Raw genomic sequence first — 21,026 nt, 5'->3', positions numbered from 1 at the left:
GGAAAAAAAAATCAGGTTTAGACTGTTTTTTCCTGTTAAAATAGTTACAGCAAACATTAAGTTTAAAGTAAGTGTCTGGATTATCAAACACAGAATAAGCAGGAGATTTATATTAGTGACAAACGTATTTTCATTTTTTTGCCTTCCGTACTGAAACGTATGTCCTGAGGCACATGAACAATTAATCTTGCATTACATTATGCAATACTGCTGTTTATAATAGAAATATACAGAATTAGTTTCTGCAAAAATGTGGATTACTCTGAATTTAAACTATCAGAGTAGGTTACCTGTGGTGCTCTGAATGTGCCCTGGTTACATGTCGAACAAGACTTGTGTTTGTGAAATGCTTTGCAGCTGCTGTTATAAAAAGTTTTATTCTACTGATTCAACTGATTGAGCGGGATGGATGAATCTCACTCTGTAGCGTGTACAGTGATGATGCACAAGCTATAGGTGCAGTAGCAATAGGTGATATTTCTCTTTTGCTCACCTATTGGTTTATATCTCTGCATTTCATTGCAGACCTTGTGATTGTAAAGTTGCTTTCTGTGAATCACTCTTAATAGAGTAAAAACAGAACACAAATTCAGATTTGTGACTAAAAATTAATTTTTAATTTGGTTTCTTTACAATAGTGTTACCATACATGGGAACATTTACAAAGCATATGACGGATATAATTGGATTTCATTGCAATGACTGTGTGAATAATACCGTGTAAAGTAAAAACTGTATTGTATTTCATGGTTCTGATTTCAATCAGTGTTTTTTGAAATCACAGTATTTTGCAGTACTATTGTTTCATCTGTCTTCTGCATGACAAAATAAGTGCTAAGAAATACTACCTTTTGAAAAAATCCCTCAGATTAAGTCTTTTTTTTTTTTCATAGTTTTTTCTAAACCTTGAGCAGGTAACAGTAACTAAATAGGCATGCATATGTGGGGGGGCAGGGCGTGAGGTAAAAGTGTGTTTGATTTCAACTTTGATTTTTCATCAGGGGTGTTGTAGATCATCACTGCAGTTCACATGTCCCCACTTACACAGGCAGACGTGAACTAAGTATATGCAGTGTCTGGCAGAAATGTTCCAGGCTTCAAAGCCATCTGTGATACCCAAACAAAGTTGACCTTTGTGCATTTTTTAATAATTTGGGGGGGGCCTTTGTAATATGCATGGGGTTGGTGTGGGATAGGGACCAGTCAGTGTGTTGCACACAGATTGCTGTGTGGCAGGAATGTTGTTGATTACTTGATGGTGTTAGTGAGAGGGAGTCTTTCCACAGCAGGAAATTATGCTGTCAGGGATCTCAGTCTGGTTCCTGAAGTAGCTAAATTAAGGCTTGGATGAGAGACATTTAAGATGCTGTTAAGTGCTTCCGATACTGGCGATAGTGATCCTTCAAGATAGCACCCTTCTGTCCTTTTGAAGGCATTGTCAGTTAGTTGACATGTAAAATTATTTCTGGCTTTTAAAATGGCACTGAATTTTTCTGTAGCATTGAAATGTTAACCCTGGTACTTCAGCTTCATACCAACTTGTGAAATTAATTTGATTTTAATTAAGATAAATTCCTGTTTAGCACCTCTGCAGCACTTCATGGAAAGTAAGGGCAGATAGATTCCATTTCTTGTCCTGGAGAAATTACACTTTGCATTTCTTTTGTACTTTCAGTTCCATACTGTAATCTTAATTTCTTATCAAACAGTTTGGTATCTGGTGCTGCCGGGGAAATAGGAGGGGAACAGAAGCTCTTGAACTTCTAAATATCCATGAATAATAGAATCATTCAAGCTGAAATGAACCTTAGGAGATCCAGCCCCCTGCTTTGAGCAAGGGCAACACTGAATTCAGACCATGTTGTTTAGAGCCTTGTCCTGTTAAAACTTTGAAAAACCCCAATGACAAAGATTCAGCAGCTTCTAGGGCCTCTTTCCTAGTTCAAATTGTTTGTTTGTTGGCCGTTGTCTCTTGTTCTTCTGCCATTTATCTCAGTAGAGAGCCTGGCTCCATCTTCTCAGTTATCTCCTTGCAGGTATTGGAAGGCTGCTGTCAGCCCCCGCCTTGCAAATTCTTCTGTTCTCCAGGCTGAACAAGCCCTAGGCTCTCAGCCTGTCCTTTGAGTACATAAATATTCAATGCCTGACCATCTTGGTGACCCTTCTCTCTAAACACAGTCAATATTCTCAAATCTTTCTTGAACCATGGAACACAAAAGTAGACGGAGAATCTAGATGCAGAATAACAAGTGCTGAATAAAGAGAAATAATCGCTCGCCTCAATCAGCAGGAGCATAGGCAGCAGTCATAGTGCAGTATGCTGTTTTGCTGTCACAGCTGCCACACTTGGCTTTATCTTACTGTCACCGGGACCCACGTATCTTTTTTAGGAGAGCTGCTAGCCAGCCTGTATCATTGCAGGGGTTTACTCCCCTGTGCACGATTTTCTTTGCTGATTGTTATGAGGTCCCTGTTCACCCATTCTTGGCTTTCTAGGTCCCCTCGAATGGCCATCCTGTCTTGAAGCATATTGATAGTATCCCCCCAATATGGTGTTGTCCATAAAATTAATGCGTTGCATCCCTTCTCCAGTTTTAAGTATGCCCATTGTTGGCAATTCCGGGAAGAAAAAAGGGACTCAGGAGCCCGAGGCTCTGATATGGTTTGGGCTTACCTATACTTAAAGATTAATACAGATTACAGGCAAGCCTGAATTTCTCCATACACTGGACACATTCCAAAGCACAGGTTCTTTATTTTTCAGCCTTATCTTTTTCTTTTTTTGTTCTTTTTGGGGGTTTTTTGTTTGGTTTGGTTTGGGTTTGTTTTTCTCCTGTTCTGGAATAATTTAGTGCATAGAAAAGACTTCAAATTATTTTTTTCATTTGGTGACAGAGTTAGGAAATAAGCCTTATTTCCTCTTTGGAGATTTGTAAATAGTTAAGAGTCCTGAAGCAGTGAAGAAACCTCAGCTGTTTTAAACAGAATTAAGTTGTTTAAATAAATAAAATTGATTTCCTTACCAGCTGTTCTTTTTTTTGTTTTATTTTACAGTGGATTCCAGTCTTGCAAGACTTCAGAAATAAAGACACACTCTGGGGCTTTGTACCATATCCAAGTGACAAACCTTCAACGGAAATGTTGTTTCCGATTACACTTCATATTGGAGATTACAATATGGACGGCTACCCAGATGCTCTTGCTATACTACAGAACACATCTGGAAGGTAGAGTATATGTAAACTGAGAAATTAAGACTATCAAATGCATGCCCAGTCATCAGTCATACAAAGTGCTAATTTTAGTGCGTCTCGTTCGTTTTATCATGTGAACACAGCTTTCGATCTCTGCTAAATGTTTCCCTTTTTAAAAGGTATGCACTTACATGGTATATTCAGAATGCATAATTGTATAGGCTCAAACTGTGACTCTTGGTGGGGAATTGCACCACGGAGTGCAGTATAAAGTACCATTTTAGGCACTCTTCACAGATCAAAGGAGCCAATTATCTCTCCATTTCCTTTCCCAAATCATCTGTAAAATCCTGACTTCAGCTTTCAGTGTTGGCTAGTTACAGCAGGCTGCTGGGAGTTGGGGAACCTGTTCCATGCTGTCACATGGCGTGAACACCGATCAGTGACTGTGCTGAAAAATGCAATAGTGTTTTTTCCCTTTTGAGAACCATGAGTTTTAGATAACCTAATAACTTACCAGTGATTTTTATATTGTCCAACTTTAGCTGAAATAAACTCTTCCCTCTCAAAAAAAAGAAGCTTCTAACCTTTCCTATTAAATTTGTCAGTGTAATCTTTCTCCTCCTTTCTTTTTTTCATTACTTGCTTTCCCAATACCTTGCATTGCTATCATCTGCTGTTAGGTGGGAGGGGACATGTAGTGATGCTCGCAGGGAGACCACTGTACGTCGAGGAGTTAGTGATCCACAGAACAGCTGACCTCAGTAGGTGCATGCCTGTGCAGTTCTGCACATACCGCTTGGCTGCAGGATAAACGTAGCCAGCTAATCGTAGCGGAGAAGCCTGTAGGCAGCTCTCACTTGGCACCTGGTGATGATACCATTAGCATGTCCTTGTCTTTACCTTGAGGTGAAGCAGCACGTTTTCATGTGAACATCCTTTTGCTTGACAGCAGAAATTATGAATAGACTTGTTTACTTCCAAGAAAAACGTAAAAGAGCTCTAGAGACGATAATGCCAGCGCACCTCACTACAGACAGGATCTATGCAGCATGCTCTGTTCCAGCTAGAGGTCTGTCTGGTGCTGTGCAGCTTGGGTTTTCCAACATCTGAAGAGATGTAAGATTACCTGTGCTATCCCCTTTTTCTTCCTCATGTCATTGCTTGTGAAAGGTATTTTTAATCAATAACTTACGGGCTTTCAGCATCTTCTTTACTGCAGTCTAGGACAAATACTTAACACTAGTGCATTGCAAGGCAAAATAAGTCTCTCTTACAGGTGTATTTATTATCTTCCTCTGGATGGTATTTTGGATGAGCTTGGGTGCAGGTTCATAGTTCGAATTAATACTCGGTAAGGAAGAGAACTGAGGAGCTCGCTTTGGTGCTTAAAACGGCATGTAGACAGAATTTAGATGCTAAAGTCACAGAAGTCAGTTCAGATCCTCTAGTGGTTGCCTAAACATGAGTCACCCACTGACATTTTTGTGTTAAGCAGTTCTTCAGACACTGACACATACCTAAAAATGACCCAGTTTGAAGAGTTATGTGCTTGTATTCAGCCTACATGATCTGATTCAGAGATAAGGCAGTGAGCAGCTGAGCTCTGTCTCTGTTCCTCTGAGCCTTAAAATAACTAGCACAGCAGCTGTTTATGTTCAGATATGGCAGAGAAGGAGGTGATGTGTTACTGCCCAGAACTTGCATAGGCAAAGTCAAAGCACTCAGGCCCTGAATGTCACGCTTTTCACTCCATAGCCTTGCTCAGTTGGGAGTTTGCATCTTCTGTTCAGTGGTCATTGAATAAAGACTGTAAACAGTCTAGAGAGCAGACTAGAACCAATCTTTCTTTTTCCATAGAAATACCGTGACATCTAAACTATGAAGTTGTTCTTTGTTTTTACTTAAGCCCCACAGATCTTGTATTTTTAGCTGTACTGTGGGTGACCTTCTACTGTATATCCTCATAGCTAGTAAACTTCAGGAGGACTTTGTGAAGATTTACATATTCAGAAGTTTATTTGAAGTTATTTTATCATTTAAGATTCTCAGGAGCCTCTCTGCTCTGGCTGGTGTATAATTGTGGCAATGTAATATCACGTAAAAGATTTAAGTATTTTGTAAATAATTACTCCTGTGAAAGCCCAGGAAGTTACCTATGTCTCATTGCAATGAATTACTGTGATACACTTTTATATTTATTCTCCTTGCTTCTAAAATTATTTGTTTATTCAGTTGGGTGCGTCTTGAAGTTATTTTGAAACTTGACTTCAAAGTTGAGTGACACAGTAAGGCATAAGGACTGAAGGTAGTGGGAGATGATTTGACTAGTTATTCAAAGGGAGGTTCAGAGAGCTGAGGAAGTCTGGCAAAAAAAAGGGTAAGTAAACTAAAAATTAAGAAATACATTGCATGTTAACACAGTATATTTCCAGTATTTATAGAAAAGAAATGGAAACAGAGTCTTCATACTTTGGGAGGGCAATGAAAGTCACGTTTTTTGCGCCCACTATGTAATGTCACTTTCAGAGTACTATTAATTCATTGTTTCTGAGGGACCTAAGCAAATACTTCCTTTTAAAATGTGTAACTGGGTCACAGAGTGGAGAGAATTAAAACAACGTGTGAATTAAATGAAAAGCTCTTCTTAAATCAGAGCAAATTAAAATGAAAACCTTATTTAATTGATTTAAAACACTTCTGGATCGAGCTGTTTATTTCTTTCTCTGAAGCCTTTCATGCTACATCTACTGATCTAATTTCAGTGATTGATTACTGTGATTAAATGATAAAAGCATTTTTGTAAACTCTTGACCTCAATCTGTGCTCTAGTCTAGGAGGCCTAGCTTCTAGTTGCTGTCTGTGACTTAAAGAAATTAAAGGAGGCAGAAACCATTTTATTCATCTGAAAGTATACCGATACGTGATAATGGAAGAATGTGATTAAAATCAATTACATGCTTTCATCACAATTCAGGAAAGCATTTTCATATGAAATCCTTAAAAATGCCTACAAAACACTGAAATGAAGACATGTCAATTAGGAATAATGTTGGTTTACTGTCCTTCCAGGTAAGTCAGGAAAATTATTATTAGCTTCAAGATTCTTGGAACTGCTGTAAGACTACACTGTTTCTCTTTCCATATCCTTCTGCTTTCAAATAAGTGTGTGATTTTTCTGACAACATGGAGACATGGGGTTCTTTTTTGTTAGTGCTGTTAAAGAAATCTTACTTGTTTGCAGGTGTGGTGGGGATTTGAACCGAGAAACTCAATAAATTCCACCGGGTGAAAATACTGCATTTGTAGTTGGTTCTTACGTATTTATCTGTCCATTATGAATTCTTTTAATTTCTGTCTTGAGTCAAAACCTGCACATTAGAATTCCAGTCCACAGATTTTTTTCTTTAGGCTAGATACGTACATGAATTTTTCTTCCTTCTAGTTATGACTGTATTAGAAATCGTGTATGTATATAGAATAATAATAGGTAAAGGGATTTCATCAGTAGTTATTGCTTGCTTCACCTGTACTTCCTATCTTATCTAAATGTATTCATTTTTTCACAAGCTGGTTTTAAATTTACTCTGGTAACATTGAAAGTTTAAGTACTGCATATGAGTCTATAAACACCTATCTTTCTCCCACCTAATTAGATGAAACAAACTTTATTTAACCACTTATTTCCAAATTATATTTTGTTGCAAACTAATAGTTGGCGTCTTGCAAACATGTAATCTAAGGAAGCATTTTTTAAATTATGCTTTTATTTAAAGGGAATGTGTTTCACTGGTAAAATAATGGTAAAGCTGGAAATACAGTATCTCTCTCTGACATTGGTGACAAATGACAGTAAAGACTGAAATGGGGAGAACAAAGAGCTGGATATGAACAGTTCAATGAAAAATGTTGAGTATAATACAGGTCTAGAAAATTTTCCAGGTATTCATGCTCAGTTTTAAATTAATATACATGTATTACAGTTTTATATGGGTATACTTGGAAGGACTCTTATTTGACCAAATTGACTCTTCCTAAATCACTGTTAGTTGTCACTTGTCAGAAGTAAGGTTGGATAGAGGACTACTTTTAAATGTGGGATTGATGAGCACCTTGTAATTGAGCAAATCTGAAAAAAAACCAGAGGCAAATTCAATTATTCTGAATGTCTGGAGTAAGATATTAGTCACTTAAATGTCCCCTGTATAACTGTAAATGAATGAACCTAAAATTGACAGTGAGAGATGTATGAAATTAAGCAGTAAATATTTAATTCTAATTGCAAAGTAATGTGTTAAAATAAAACGAGCTAAGTCTTCAGTCTTTCTTTGGGGTTAAGCCTTGTTTATTCAGTTTTACTAAATCAGCTTTGCTGCATGGATGACTTAGGTCAGAAGGTTCCAAACTGGGGTTAACCCTATACTTTATTGAGCATCGTTCTTAGGCTGCTTGGGATAAAGTTATGCATGCCGTACACAATTTCGCTGCCACTGTGTATACATTGGTGTATATACCTAACTATTAAAAGTGCTGCAAATAGCATGCTAAGGTTGATATGCTAGTCTTAGTTCAGAATTTTTTTGCTTTGACTCTTCTCAGTATTTAAGCTGTGTTGTTTGATATTGGCGGTTACACATCTGTGTAGCACTTCAGCATTGATTGTTAAGGTTTTACCATTGTAGCAGTGTCTGTCTTTATGTGTTTTCCTGTAGGCTTACAGGGACACTGTTTTGTCGTTTTAAGGATGCTGATGATTTTATTTGTTACAGGGAGATTTTTTTTCTGGTGGTGTTAAACTTCAAAATTTGGTTCATAATAACAGGAAGGTCATAAACTTGCTCTTGGTAATTGCAGCATGCAGCAGAAATAAAACACAGAGGTCGATCCTTTGATGTTGGCGATGGTGCTGTATTAAAGCCCTAAATAACATAAGAACTCAACTGGCAGCTCATAGGCCAAATCCAGAGGTCAGGAGTTCGTCCAAGAGAGAACCGAACAGCTGAGGAGGCAGTGAACAGCTGGTTTCTAGAACTTCCCTCTGCAAACAGTAAGGCACTGCAACACCCTTGCTGGTGCAGCCTTTCAAAAGAATGGCCCACAGGCTAAGCTGTCATCCTCCCACGCTGAGATGTAGCTCATGAGAGGTCCCATATCAGCGCAGCCCTGGGAGTGGGCTGGGACTGAGAAGGATCAAGACGGACATAATGTGGCTACCAATTGCTAAAACATTTTACGTATATATATTTTCTTTATGTTCTGATTTCCATTAATGTGTAATCAAAATGTAAAATTAGTAATGTTTTATTTCAGTGTGTATTTTTAATCTTGAATTGAGTCAAGTGGGAATCACTTGACTGTGCACGTGAAAGAATGAAGTTTGTGCAGAAAGACAACTAGTTATAACATGCAGCCCTCAGTGGAACTTGGAGCGTAGCTCAACTTGAAAATAGATGCAGGTTTAAAGCACTAAGGGTGTTTATATACATGGATGAGAAGAAGGCTGCATGTACCCTGCTGTTTAGATTTTTTTTGTTGTTGTTATTGGTTCTTTCTGCATTTCTGGTGTAAACCTGAAGACTGTCCCCCACCACCAGATAGGCACTTTCAGGTTTTTTCTGTCTTCAGAAGTTGTTGTGTGAGCACATTCATTTGCTTTTTAGAGGTTTTTTAAACTGTTCCTAGGTATCGTAGGTAATTTCCACATATTAATGATAAAAGCCTTACCTAGTATGTTATCAAGAGATAATGGGCTGAAAATGTATGAGGAAACGGAAAGTCATGTTCACCCCATTTCAGTCAAAGGAGGAACTACTTAAACATAAATGTATCGGAAATTATTTTTTTCAGCACAAACTACTAACATTTCAAGAGCGTATTTTAGTTGGCTAATGCTCTTCAAATACTAGTGGCAGGATATGTCATTCAAAATTCTGGTCCGAAATATGAGGAAAGTTAAGAATCAAACTAAGTTAAATGTGAGTTTGTAACTTATTTTCTTGCTATAAATACTATCCATTTTTTAAAAAGGAAAAAACAAGATGGTGTAGAAGACATCTTGGTGATATTCTCAAGTTAAAGCATTTGTTTATAAGCTACGTGTCTAATAAGTTGTTAACTCTTCTCATCGTGCTTTTCAAAGATGCTTTTAGATTAAGTAAGAGGAATTTAATGCTGGTATAGAAGTCAAAGTAATTTAAGACGTTCATAAAACAAATGCCAAGGAAGTGCCTTGGAAATTGACAGGAAAGAGGGCTCAGCTTTAATTATAAAACTAATAATAGCTGGCTTGTAGAACCTCTGTATGCTTCCAGTGAAGTGATGCATTTCTGTAAATTCCACTTAAAAAAAAAAAAAGCCAAAACTTAAAAGAAATTGAGTATTGCAGTTCACATTTAAACCTTATTTTATCCCATCTTTCTCACCAATAGCAGTAGTTTTTATTAGCTTTAGAATGTCATTATTTTTGTTTGTTACTGTGCAATTTCTTAACTTTTCTATGGTAAGCAGTAACACTGACTTCAAAAAATCAAAATAAAATCAGATTTCAACTTCCTATAACTCACAGCAGTGAATCTAAACTTATGTGTATGTACTTGTAGGTATAGTTAATATTTACTGTAGCTTAACATTTATATGTAACACCTTTGAGCTGTTATTTTACTAGGCAAGCTTGTATTTGTATTTCAAAAGGAACTCTATGGATATAAATCAGTAGTACTTTGAAATGAAATTCCCCCAGCCTGTTAAGGTAAACGTTAGTAGATTTTCAGCTATATTGTGATTAAGGATTCTCCAGACCTCTGCTGCTCTGCCACAAGGGACACTACATTTATGATATTATTTTTTTTTCCTCTACAAGATACCTGCCCTGTGGTGCAGTTCTCAGTCTTCAGCATCTGTTTAGGGTTTGGGATTGGGTTTTTTCTTCCTGTTGTTTGTCTTGTGTTTCCCTTCTTAATAGAGAAGAGTGAAGAAAAGTGGCACTTTGATTAGTATCTTCCTTTTTTCTCACAATGCAGTTGGTGTTACGTTATTTTTTGTCCAGTTTGTAATGTTTTGAAAGTCATTAAATGCATGCTACCAAGGAAAGGAATTCAAAAAGTTTCCAGTGGTAAATAAACTTCTTCTGTCTGTCCATTCACAAGGCTTATAGTTTAGACTTGAACAACTCTCTGTACATAGGGCGTAGTGCAAGCTTGACAATCTTTTGTCTTTTAAATAATTATCATGTAATACTTTTTTGGAATTTAAAAAAAATGTGAACTGAAACAAAGCATCTTTGTAAAACTTTCTCCAAATTAAAAAAAATGTATGTCAAGATGATGAAAAAGAGAAATTGAAAGAATTCGTGTAGCTCAGGTTGTCACCTTACCTTACAGTTGGTTAATCTAATATGATACGTATGTAATACATTAAATTGTGATACATTAACAATTTTATAATGTGTAATATAGTAACCATTTCAAGTTATGAGTTCTTCAATACAGGTAATACTGTGTCTTAAATGTTGCGGATCGCCTCATTTCATTTTGGCCAGACATTAATTCAATATACTCATACTTCTAACAGTGAAATAGTAAAAAGTGGATTGTTCGTATGAAACTTCAATCAAATGCAGGCATATGGCAGAAAAAATGAAGGCCTAATTTGTGTATTTTTCACAGATGCTCAATAAATGTGATTATAAGGTTTAGAGGGAAATGTTTAAATATCTCATTTTACTTTTGACACATCTTACAGAGAACAAAATCCTACATTTTTCCTATTGCAGGTTCTGAAATACTAGCTTGGCAACAGGCAAGGAAACTGATATACTTTGCTGTCAGAATTTTTTTTTTCTCAGGGTAAATGTTTTGCCCTTCTCTAACTATTTCTGAAGTGGATAGAGCAGATATATGGATGTTGTTGTGGGATATGATTCTTAGAAGTAGCAAATTATTGCAAATATGCCAAAGAAACAAAGAGAAATAAACACTTTCCTAAGGAGAGATGGTTATGCGTGTGCATGTGTGTGACTGCATCCTGGAGGCACTGGATGCTGTTAAGATACAGAAAAACACATTACTGTCACCCTCCAAAACAGCAGTGTGTTCAAGGTCATAATGAAGAAGTGATTCTGGTTATTGCCCTGGGCTCTGACACACTTAGCTAGCTTTACAGAACGTTGTCTGCTCAGTCTCCTGGCTCTGCCCCCAGAAAGAGAGGAAGAAACTTCATCTGTTCCCATTGCCAAGGCAATGATGGATTCTAGTAGGCTCCCAGGATACAGACCTGCCAAAGATTCAGACTCCTGGTTGGTAAAGTCTGAAGGTTTTCACAGTTCTGATGGGAGTGGCAACGTTGCAGTATCAGAGATGGCATATAATGCTAGTAGTCATCAGTGTGCATGTATAAACCCTGTGTCTCACACTGACCAGTGGGCATGTATTAGATAAATCCCTTAGAAGGGAGATTTTGCTATACTAGACCGGGTACTCTTGTTTGTTTCTGCCTATCTTTCTGCCTCTATTTGTTATATGTCAGCAAATGTCCAGTTTGGTTTGTCCTATTTTTACTGTGCTAGTAGGTTGGGGTTTGTGTTTTATATTTTGCTTTGAAACAACGGAAAACATACCAATAGAGATTTGGTTTAATCTTAAATTTTTGTAAAACATCATGCAACGTGTCAGAAAACTTCTTAATGGACCTGGGGAGGGAAGAGATAAAGTAATGAGAAAGCACTGACACTTTTTAAGTAGTGTTTAAGATGAAGGACTGTGGAGGGAGTAAGGAAAATGGCAGATAAGTGCACATATACTTGTTTCAGAATACACTTAAGAATATGTTCAGTCTTTTGAGAGGATAGTTAATGAAATTATTCCTGCTAATTTGGACCCATTTATTCAGTGTATTCATTGGTTTAAGTCAGGCATGACAATGGTTGTAATTTGTCTGTAAAGTACACAGAAATGCTTATGGATTTTAAAGTATCCAGTGGCTGCTAGCTTTGTTTTTATTATATTTAACTTCAGCAGACTTAAATTAACTACAGTATTTTTGTAATGTCTATTATTTAGACTGTTTATAGCAAATAAATTGGTTTATGTATATATATATATATGTTTTACAGCAATCAACAAGCATTTTTACTAGAAAATGTCCCATGCAATAATGTAAGCTGCAAGAGTGTACGTCGCATGTTTAAAGTTTTTTGGGAGCTCTCGGACCTTAATCAAATCAAGGATGCAGTGGTAGCAACCTTCTTTGACATATATGAAGATGTAAGTCGAACTATTCACTGCAGCAAACATCTCTCTGTGTTGCTGTCTGTGTGTGTGCCGTTGGCAGAATGCTTTGTAGAAATGTTGGCTTTATAGCACATGGCAGGCAGTGCCTTCAGCCTGGGAAATTTACTCTTTAGATGCTCCCTGGAAGGTGAGCAGAGAGCAGCAGCCCACCCCTGTGTAGAAGTTTGCTGGTTCTCCATATGCTGCAGTTGAGCTGCTCTCTTCAGTGGCAAGAAAAAAGCCACAGACTACATGTGTTGTCCTGTTTAGCTGTGGATGGCGCAGATTGTCCTAAATTGCCACAGATTAATAAGATTTGAAAGCTATTAAAATTAGTAGCGAAGGTGTAAACTTTGCTGCACACGCTGTAATTTTTTTTTCTTTGTATCTCTAAGGGAATTTGTTTCCTAAATTTAGATCTTATCTAGACTAAATCAGCATTCTAACATAAACTTTATTTTTCCCCTCTAGGGAATCTTGGATATCATTGTGCTAAGCAAAGGCTACTCCAACAAGGACTTTGCTATCCATACATTAAAAAATAACTTTGAAGCAGATGCCTATTTTGTTAAAGTTATTGGTAAGTTAATCACTGTATAATCAAGTGAAAATGGAGAAAAATGTGAATATTTGAGCCTCTGTATATGAAAACATGATGGCAACGCTCTGTGTATAGAAAGGACAAATCACAGCATGGAAAATATTAGGGACTGCAGAAATCTCTTGTTACAAAATCTGAGCTTGGAGAAGTTGGTTTTGTTTCATTTCAAAGGGGTTTTTCTAGTTTTTATTTTAGTGTACTTAGTAAAAATCAAAGTAATTTTGCCCACTATTTTCAGCACATCACCTCTTTTTAATATCAATGTTAACCCAAATAACTTCTAAATAAGTGTTCATCATCTCTTGAGTGTGTAATTATTTTTTTTTACAAGAATGCATATCTTATTTCACTCATTAACTAGAGGCAGGCTAAATCTTTCTTTTCATTCTGGACCTTTCCTTCTGCATCCCAGCAAAATTCTACAGAATACTAGGTCTTTAAAAACTAATTTCTCTGGCTTCTGAAGGAAACACAAGAATTAACCAAGTATCTAATAATACAATCTGCAGGGAAAAAGCACATGGAAACAAGTTATTCAGCCTGAAAGAGAAGTGTAAGAAAGATGCATGTCTTCATAATGATGCGTGACAATGGGGGAAGCGTGTTCTGTGTGTCCATGCAGGATACGACATAAAGTAACAGGCTACCAACAGTAAATAGTAAGAATAATTTCCTAAATGATGGGTCATGAAGTACTAACGTAAATTCCCGGAGAAACTGCAGAGTTACCAACATTAGAGGACCTGAGCACTAGATGGAAGAAATTCTGTTGTATATTTAATTTTTTTTGAAGGAAAGGGTTGGAAGAGCTGAACAAACTTATGAGGCCCCTTCTGTGAATCTTTTGTACAGTACCTTCACTTATCTCCTCATATAACATAATGCTGTTAGTATAAAAATTACATGAGATCTACACATATCTATCATTCAACTTAAGTATTTTTTTTAAACTGTGTGATTCTATTTAAAATTTGGAGGAAGATTAGCTTGTAAGTCATTAATCTGAGGAAAAATGTAATTATGCTTGCACATGTAAATATGTATGCCATAGTGAGATGGAAAGGAACCACAAGAAATTAAAGCAATATTGACTTGAAGGAACATGCTTTGTTTGTCTACGACTGCATTTTTATTTTGCCTATTTGCTGAAACCCAGGCAAGAAACAATAGCCAATTGCACTTATTTTCATCTGTGCCTTGAGGTGCTTGCAGTATTTTCTTTTCAGCCAGGACTTCTGCCTTTTTTGCTGTACCTCTGTCATATCAAGCCTACTTTACTGGAGCTCTTTTCTGTATCATCTGGAAATGGTGCAGAACCTAGTGCAAAATGGGCTAGCTTCATTTCAGTGACGATTGGCATGGTGTGTATTTTGCTTATGCTGCATGATCAGTTCTGAGAGGCAGTTTGTTTCCGTGTGTGAGTCTGTCTGGTGTTTTCAGCCTAAAAGCACCACACAGCACAAAACATCTTGCTGTAAAAGCACAAAACGGCAGTGAACATGGCAAGGGTGTGTGAATTATTTAGAGGCTTGGTTTAAAAGGGTAGAGTTAGGTTATGACATTTTGTAATTGAGAGTAATTAGGTTTTGAAATTGCACACCCTACCATCGTCTTCAACTGCAAAGGTGTTGGACCTTGAGCTCATTGCTTGTCGGTCTTCCTTGATTTTTTTGAGAAAGAGGGAAAAATTGAGGCTGTACGTGAGCTTATGAGGACAAAGCTAAACAGGAACAACTAGAGGTTCACCTTCAAAAATTGTATTTGCCTTCATGTTATTTAAATGCATCTAATGCTTCTAAAGCACACATTCCGCACACCATAAGATAAACAGAACTGCAGCTACCACTGGGGGCTGATGCATATATTACCTTCTCCTTAGCTTGAGCTTTATTCTCATAATAATGCCCTATAACGATTTGTCATTTTGATGGAAGCCTTCTTTTAAATAATACTGTATATAGGTAGTGCAATTCATACAAGCAGGCAGAAAATCCTCCTGAAAAATCTTCCATTTCACAAAGCCATATTAGAGTTGTAATTGTGTGATATTTTTATGGAGAAAGGAGTAATTTGCAACATGCTTTTTGATTCACTCTGTGTAAATCTATCTCAAAAATTGGAGCAAATCTTTTTTAGCACCCTTTTAGGGTGTGAGTATTTTTGCACAGAAACCTCAGGAAATGGGAATTAACGAGTGGTCTAAAAATATTTTTATTGAGATACAGGGGAGAGTATTTCTAACAAAGCATGCTTTATACGAGTTAATCATAATCAATAAATGCGTTGTGTTCACTTATTTAGCATATGGACAATGAAAACAGTTTTGCTTATTATAGCTGATGTATGTCAGACATACTTAGTGAGATTATTTGTTCCAGTAGTGAAACTGAACAGCAAACAGCAGTGTACTATTTCGCATTAAAATGGGAAGCGTTGGTTGTACTTGCATACACACACAAAATAAACTTCGAGCTTAAAAAGTCTATTTGTAGATCTATTTGCAAATACATACAGTCTTCAAATTCTGCTTTGCCACACCTTCATCTTACCTGTCCAGATGCATTTTTTGGTTTGTATAAAAATACTAGATTTTTCTGTATTTGGAAATTTCAACATTTTGAAATTGCAAGCAAAGAATGGTAACTTGGGAGTCATGACAGTTGTTAATATTCACATACACAACTTTTGAAACATTCTTTAACTAGAACAGTACTGTTTCTGACTCCAGTAGGAAATGATTTCTGATCAGCCTATTACATTATGAACATCTTATGGGCACCTTTTAGTATTTTGCTGTCCCCAAACACTTTGTACCCTAAATTCTATGGAACCTTGAAGTAAGCAGAAAATGCTTTAAAAAAAACTCCTGGTGGTTAGGGTGACCTGTCCTCAAATCTGGTGCAAATCTTAATTTTCGCTATTTGCCACACTTGCTTTGGGATGCCATAATTCATGGAGAAGTTACAGTTTTACTCAGCCTGGATACTGCCTGGTCTGTATTCTCTTCCCTGCTCATAGCCATTTACTGGGCTGCTGCTCAACCTAACCGTTGTCGTTTGAAGTCCAAATTTTGCATCAGAATGACACCTTGGATTAGTGTGTGTATGTGTATGATGGTGTTTGTTTTGAAGGCATTTTAGTACTGATGTTCTAATAATGTGATGGGGTGATCTAGGTTACAGAACAGACAGCTTTCATTGTCATTTAGTTGATTATAAATAAGGGTTTAACGGCTATTTCTGTAATTTAACTGATTATTTGAAACTAAAAAGTTTTATATAAGTAATTGAACATAAGGCTTTAGATATTAAGTAGCATTATACACATCCATTTATAATACTTTTTAATTCACAGAATAGGTAATGAGATTTTTTTTAGTTACAGCTTTTGTAAATTGTTTTAAATGAAGCTGTAAGACTATCCGATATATAGAAGGAAAAGTCTTCACCTTTTTACCTGTTAAAACAGTAAAGCTGAATCTCTGCCAATATTTTTAAGTGGTTAGAAACGAAGAATAATGACTAAAATGTACACTCCACAATTAACAAAATGTTTTAATTCGGTATATTTTTAACTGGCAAATCTCTCCTTTTGAAGCTGATCAGCTGTGAGGTATGAAAAAACAGTGACTAGCTGATAAATTTCTGTGAAGAAGTATGCTTCAAACACATTAGGGATTTTTTTTATACATTAACATGCCATATAGAAGACATTTATTTTCTTTATGTATTTTAATGGATACCTGACACTGTTGCTATACTTGAAGAGATTTCAGAGGTAGTGCTTGTAAGATGGCTTGTTCACATAAACGCTACAAACTCACTTTTTGTTTTTGCAGTTCTCAGCGGCCTCTGTTCTAATGACTGTCCTCGGAAAGTAACGGTAAGTATAATGTAACTTTGTGTTACTATTTAGCTTCAAATAAGCTGAAGTTTAATTATACCAAAAACTTTCCACATATTAAGACAGTTATTGACTGGAAGAATGTGTAATCCAAATCGTGACTGGGCAAGTTTTGCATATTTGAGACCCATACCTTTTGCCAGCTGCCCGCTCGGAGATTAAAGCAATTGACTAATTCTGCAGTGGGCTTCGTTACCGAGCATCATGGGGTCTGGAATATACCAGATAGGAGAAAAAACTTACAAACTACAGCTGGATGCCCAAACTGTGTAGTGTGCCAAGACTTGTTCTGTGCAGTCAGAAAGGCTAGTCAAAAGTAATTATGGGACATACTCAGCCATGTAGCCACTTCTGGACTAAAATACAGTAAGTGGGTACAATCATAGAATGGTTTGGGTTGGAAGGGACCTTAAAGACCATTTGGTTCCAGCCCCCCTGCCATGGGCAGGGACACCTTCCACTAGACCAGGTTGCTCAAAGCCCCATCCAGCCTGGCCTTGGACACTGCCAGGGATGGGGCATCCACAGCTTCTCTGGGCAACCTCTTCCAGTGCCTCACCACCCTCACAGTAAAGAATTTCTTCCTCATATCTAATGTAAATCTACCCTCTTATAGTTTAAAACCATTTCCCCTTGTCCTATCACTACAGGCCCTACTAAAGTCTGTCCCCATCTTTCTTATAAGCCCCCGTTAGGTACTGGCAGGCTGCTGTAAGGTCTCCTCGGAGCCTTTTCTTCTCCAGGCTGAACAACCCCAACTCTCTCAGCCTCTCAACAATGAAGGAAATATACTTGGTTCTGACGATTCTACAAATAGCTACAGTACATGTGCTGTTTTCTATTTAAATTATTTTAATCATCTCCAGATACACTGCAACTCACCCACCAAACTTTCAATTAACAAATTCTTTAGCAGTGTTCACAGTGGAAGTTGGCCTAAAAGAGGAACTTAGAGGAATCCGTGCTAGCGTTAGCATTTTAATTCTGCAAAAACATTAGATTTCATTTTGACTTGAAAATACAAAAAATGCTTCAAATGAAATGGTTTTTCTTCAAGCCTATTTTAAGACATAGAGTTTAATTTCTGAAATAAAATAATAAAGGGATTTGATAGTTTTATTAGCTTAATTGCAAAACTGAAGGGAAGGTTTAAAAAACAAGTCTTCACAACAGTGTTGGTGAGCATTTCAGTATCAAGATCATTGAAACACTATTGCTTACACTGTAATAGAAGTTCTCTGTTAGAAAGTAAGATTGGGCCAGTTACCTGGCACAAAAAGAAAAGAAGAAACCAACAGATTTTCACCTTACTTGCTCATCTTTCATAGTTCTGCATTAACATCACCCTTGTGGTCTCCCTACTCTTCATTGTAATCAATTATTATTTCTCAGGCTTTGATCCTGTCTCTCATCATTTTCACTTATCGCTGTGGTTTAGAACTTACTATTTTTTGAGGCATGGTGTGAAACATGTCATCATCTCTTCTTTCAGTGTTCTTTCTGTAACTCATTTGAAAGATTTTTACTGGATTTGATGCCCTAATATCAGCTTGAATTCAACATTAAAAAAAAAAAAAAAAGGGAAACTGTCTTTAAAATCTCTTCTTCCAGTTGTCCCTTACCCACGACAGCAGATAACTGTTCCCTTCCTTTCTTACTTAGGTGCAGTTGTTATGGTTCATCTCTCAGTAATCCACAATTTCCTTTGATATTTCAATTTATTTTCTAATTTAATTTAATTTTTCTCCATAACTGTACTTTGATGTTTAAATACGTTTTCTCCCTCAAGATAAGTCGCTTAAAATAGATATTGGTACTCAACAACTAACTGTTCAGTCACTTTCATGAATTAAATAAAACACTGCTAAGTAATGATAACAAAATTTTGAATTTGTGTAGTGTTTTTTAATTCAGAAAGACCATCAAGATAGTGCATTCTCTCAGACAATATCAGATGAGTTCTGCTTTCTCAGAACATGCAGTTATTTCTTTGAATTTTTAGGGTCGTTTTTTTTCTTTTACTTGTAACTTCCAAGGAAACAGTAAACCTTTTGCCAGAAGACTAAATAGTATTGCTTTCTTCATGAAAAAGTAAATGTTGCTTAGCAAAGTGATTAGCCTTATTTTGAAAATTTAATTTCCACATAATGCTATGATCAAAACAGTTGCAAGATTTTGAAATTATCCATATCAAAAGGAAATCATTAATCTAGGAACATTTTTTTGTTGCTTTACTGTTTTATTACTATAGCTTTGTCTGTTCCTAAAATTTTGCCTTCTTTCCCCCCACCTTGTAGCCTTTTGGTGTTAATCAGCCTGGTCCTTACATCATGTACACTACTGTAGATGCAAATGGATACCTGAAAAATGGGTCAGGTAAGATAACCTCATAATGAGAGTACATATGGCATGGTCTGTCTGTATATACTTCTCAGTAACCTAAGAGCTGGAAAGAAGTTTCCGAGTGAAATGGGTCAGTTTTGAGTAGTGTCTTCAGTTACAAGGCAAAAAAACCCTAATCCCTTTTTTTCTTTACAGATTGCGTATTTATTACAAACATTGCAACTGCATTATTTTTTCTTCTGTTCCGTGCAAATCGGGTTTGACCAGTTAGCTGTGTCTTGCCCAATCTGAAAAATCATTGGCTATAGTATCATCGGTTTGTAAAATAGCATAAACTTCTAATGATTTACTTTTTCTACCAGTTCCTTAGCAATTATACATTAAGAAACAACAGTGGCCTTGAAATACCCAAGTAGAATCTTGTAGCTACATGGAAAAGTATCAACGTAACATTCAGTAAACAAAGAATATATTTTTCTGGAGTTGTTGGCTGTGGCAGGCTAACAGGCATCTATAAAATCATCAGTAACATGAGGAAGATAGAGAATGGCTGCATCCTTTCACATAATAAAAGAACTACAAGATGTCAAAGAATCATTAGGTAACAGGGTCAAAATAAATGGAAAGAAGCAGTGCTTCGTGCAGCTTGTAGCTTAACTAGAAGTTTAATCACGTGAGATGTTGCAAATGCTACAGTTCACATGAGTCCAAAAACAAAGGAGTCAAAAAAGGAATAATCCATTAGGCCATGGTCCAAGCAGTGCCTAATGTTAGAATATCCTGGGGTTTATAGGTGACTGTACTAAGTGTTCTGTTAGTCTAACTTATGCCTGTTACTTATAACCATAATGGACTCACCTTTTGCTTAGGCAAAAAAATGCAAATCTTGCAAGCCAAAACATGATAGGAGTATGTATGTCTGTAAGTTGCACCATTCTGGCTTCTTCCCAATGGTGCCAGTCATCTGCATCTGTCACTCAAGTCTTATTTCAAATTAAACTCAGATTTTTTAAAAAAAAATTCCCTATAATTCACTGGGGAAATGGTATTCTGCGTAACACCGATTTAAATAATAGCAATAATTTAGGGGAGAAAATGCTGACATGTTAAGATCCTAAATCAATGATAATGCTCTTACCTTAAGGACTGTGCTCAGGACTGTTAATTCCACTCTGGAAAAAAAAATACAAAGAAGATACCCTGAAATACAAGCCAGATAGCTGCAAAAACATATCCTGATGTTCTCTGCCACTTCTGTATTTATACATGCTTAAATATGGGTTTGGAAGCTCAAAAGTATTCACGTACATTTTAATCAAACCAATAATTAATGCTAACATGAAAATGTAGAATATTTTTTCTAACTGTTGCACAAATTCATTTTAACAAACTAATTGTCCTGCAGTTGTGAATTCAGCATCATTGCTCTGAAGGTGTTCTTCATAAGCTAAACTTAAAAAGAGCTTACATATTTAGTTAGGAACACTTAAAACCCCATGATGAGTTTAGAGATTTTTAGTTACACTACACTCTGTTACTATCTGACCCATGCCCTTAGGCAGCCACTTCTGTTAGGGTGACAACTGGCATATCTCATTATTGTCATTTACCAAGATGAAGGCTTGCAAACTTTGTCAGTACCAAGTCACGCTACAGCCTATCTTGTTAACCATATCAGAAAATACTGATAAAGGCCTATGCAGGATCTTCCTCCTTATT

The 21,026-nt window shown here is 36.6% G+C and overlaps 1 protein-coding gene across 4 annotated transcripts in view; it reads left to right on the top strand.

The window, feature by feature from the left end:
• Positions 1-21,026, top strand: part of ITFG1 (integrin alpha FG-GAP repeat containing 1) — an 88,136-nt gene that overhangs the window by 47,404 nt on the left and 19,706 nt on the right. For all 4 annotated transcript variants that reach the window (XR_005107683.1, XM_037409184.1, XM_037409182.1 and 1 more), the window contains 5 exons: positions 3,055-3,227; positions 12,304-12,454; positions 12,932-13,040; positions 16,900-16,943; positions 19,262-19,340. Coding sequence is in view for 3 of the 4 variants with exons in the window: in XM_037409184.1 (XP_037265081.1) it covers positions 3,055-3,227; positions 12,304-12,454; positions 12,932-13,040; positions 16,900-16,943; positions 19,262-19,340 (556 nt within the window). In the remaining variant the exon portion in view is untranslated. The remainder of the gene's footprint in view (positions 1-3,054; positions 3,228-12,303; positions 12,455-12,931; positions 13,041-16,899; positions 16,944-19,261; positions 19,341-21,026) is intronic.

This window comes from Falco rusticolus, chromosome 15 (assembly GCF_015220075.1).
Source record: "Falco rusticolus isolate bFalRus1 chromosome 15, bFalRus1.pri, whole genome shotgun sequence".
In the NCBI taxonomy this organism is placed as follows: Eukaryota; Metazoa; Chordata; class Aves; order Falconiformes; family Falconidae; genus Falco; species Falco rusticolus.
This window is presented reverse-complemented; position numbering and strand designations above follow the sequence as displayed.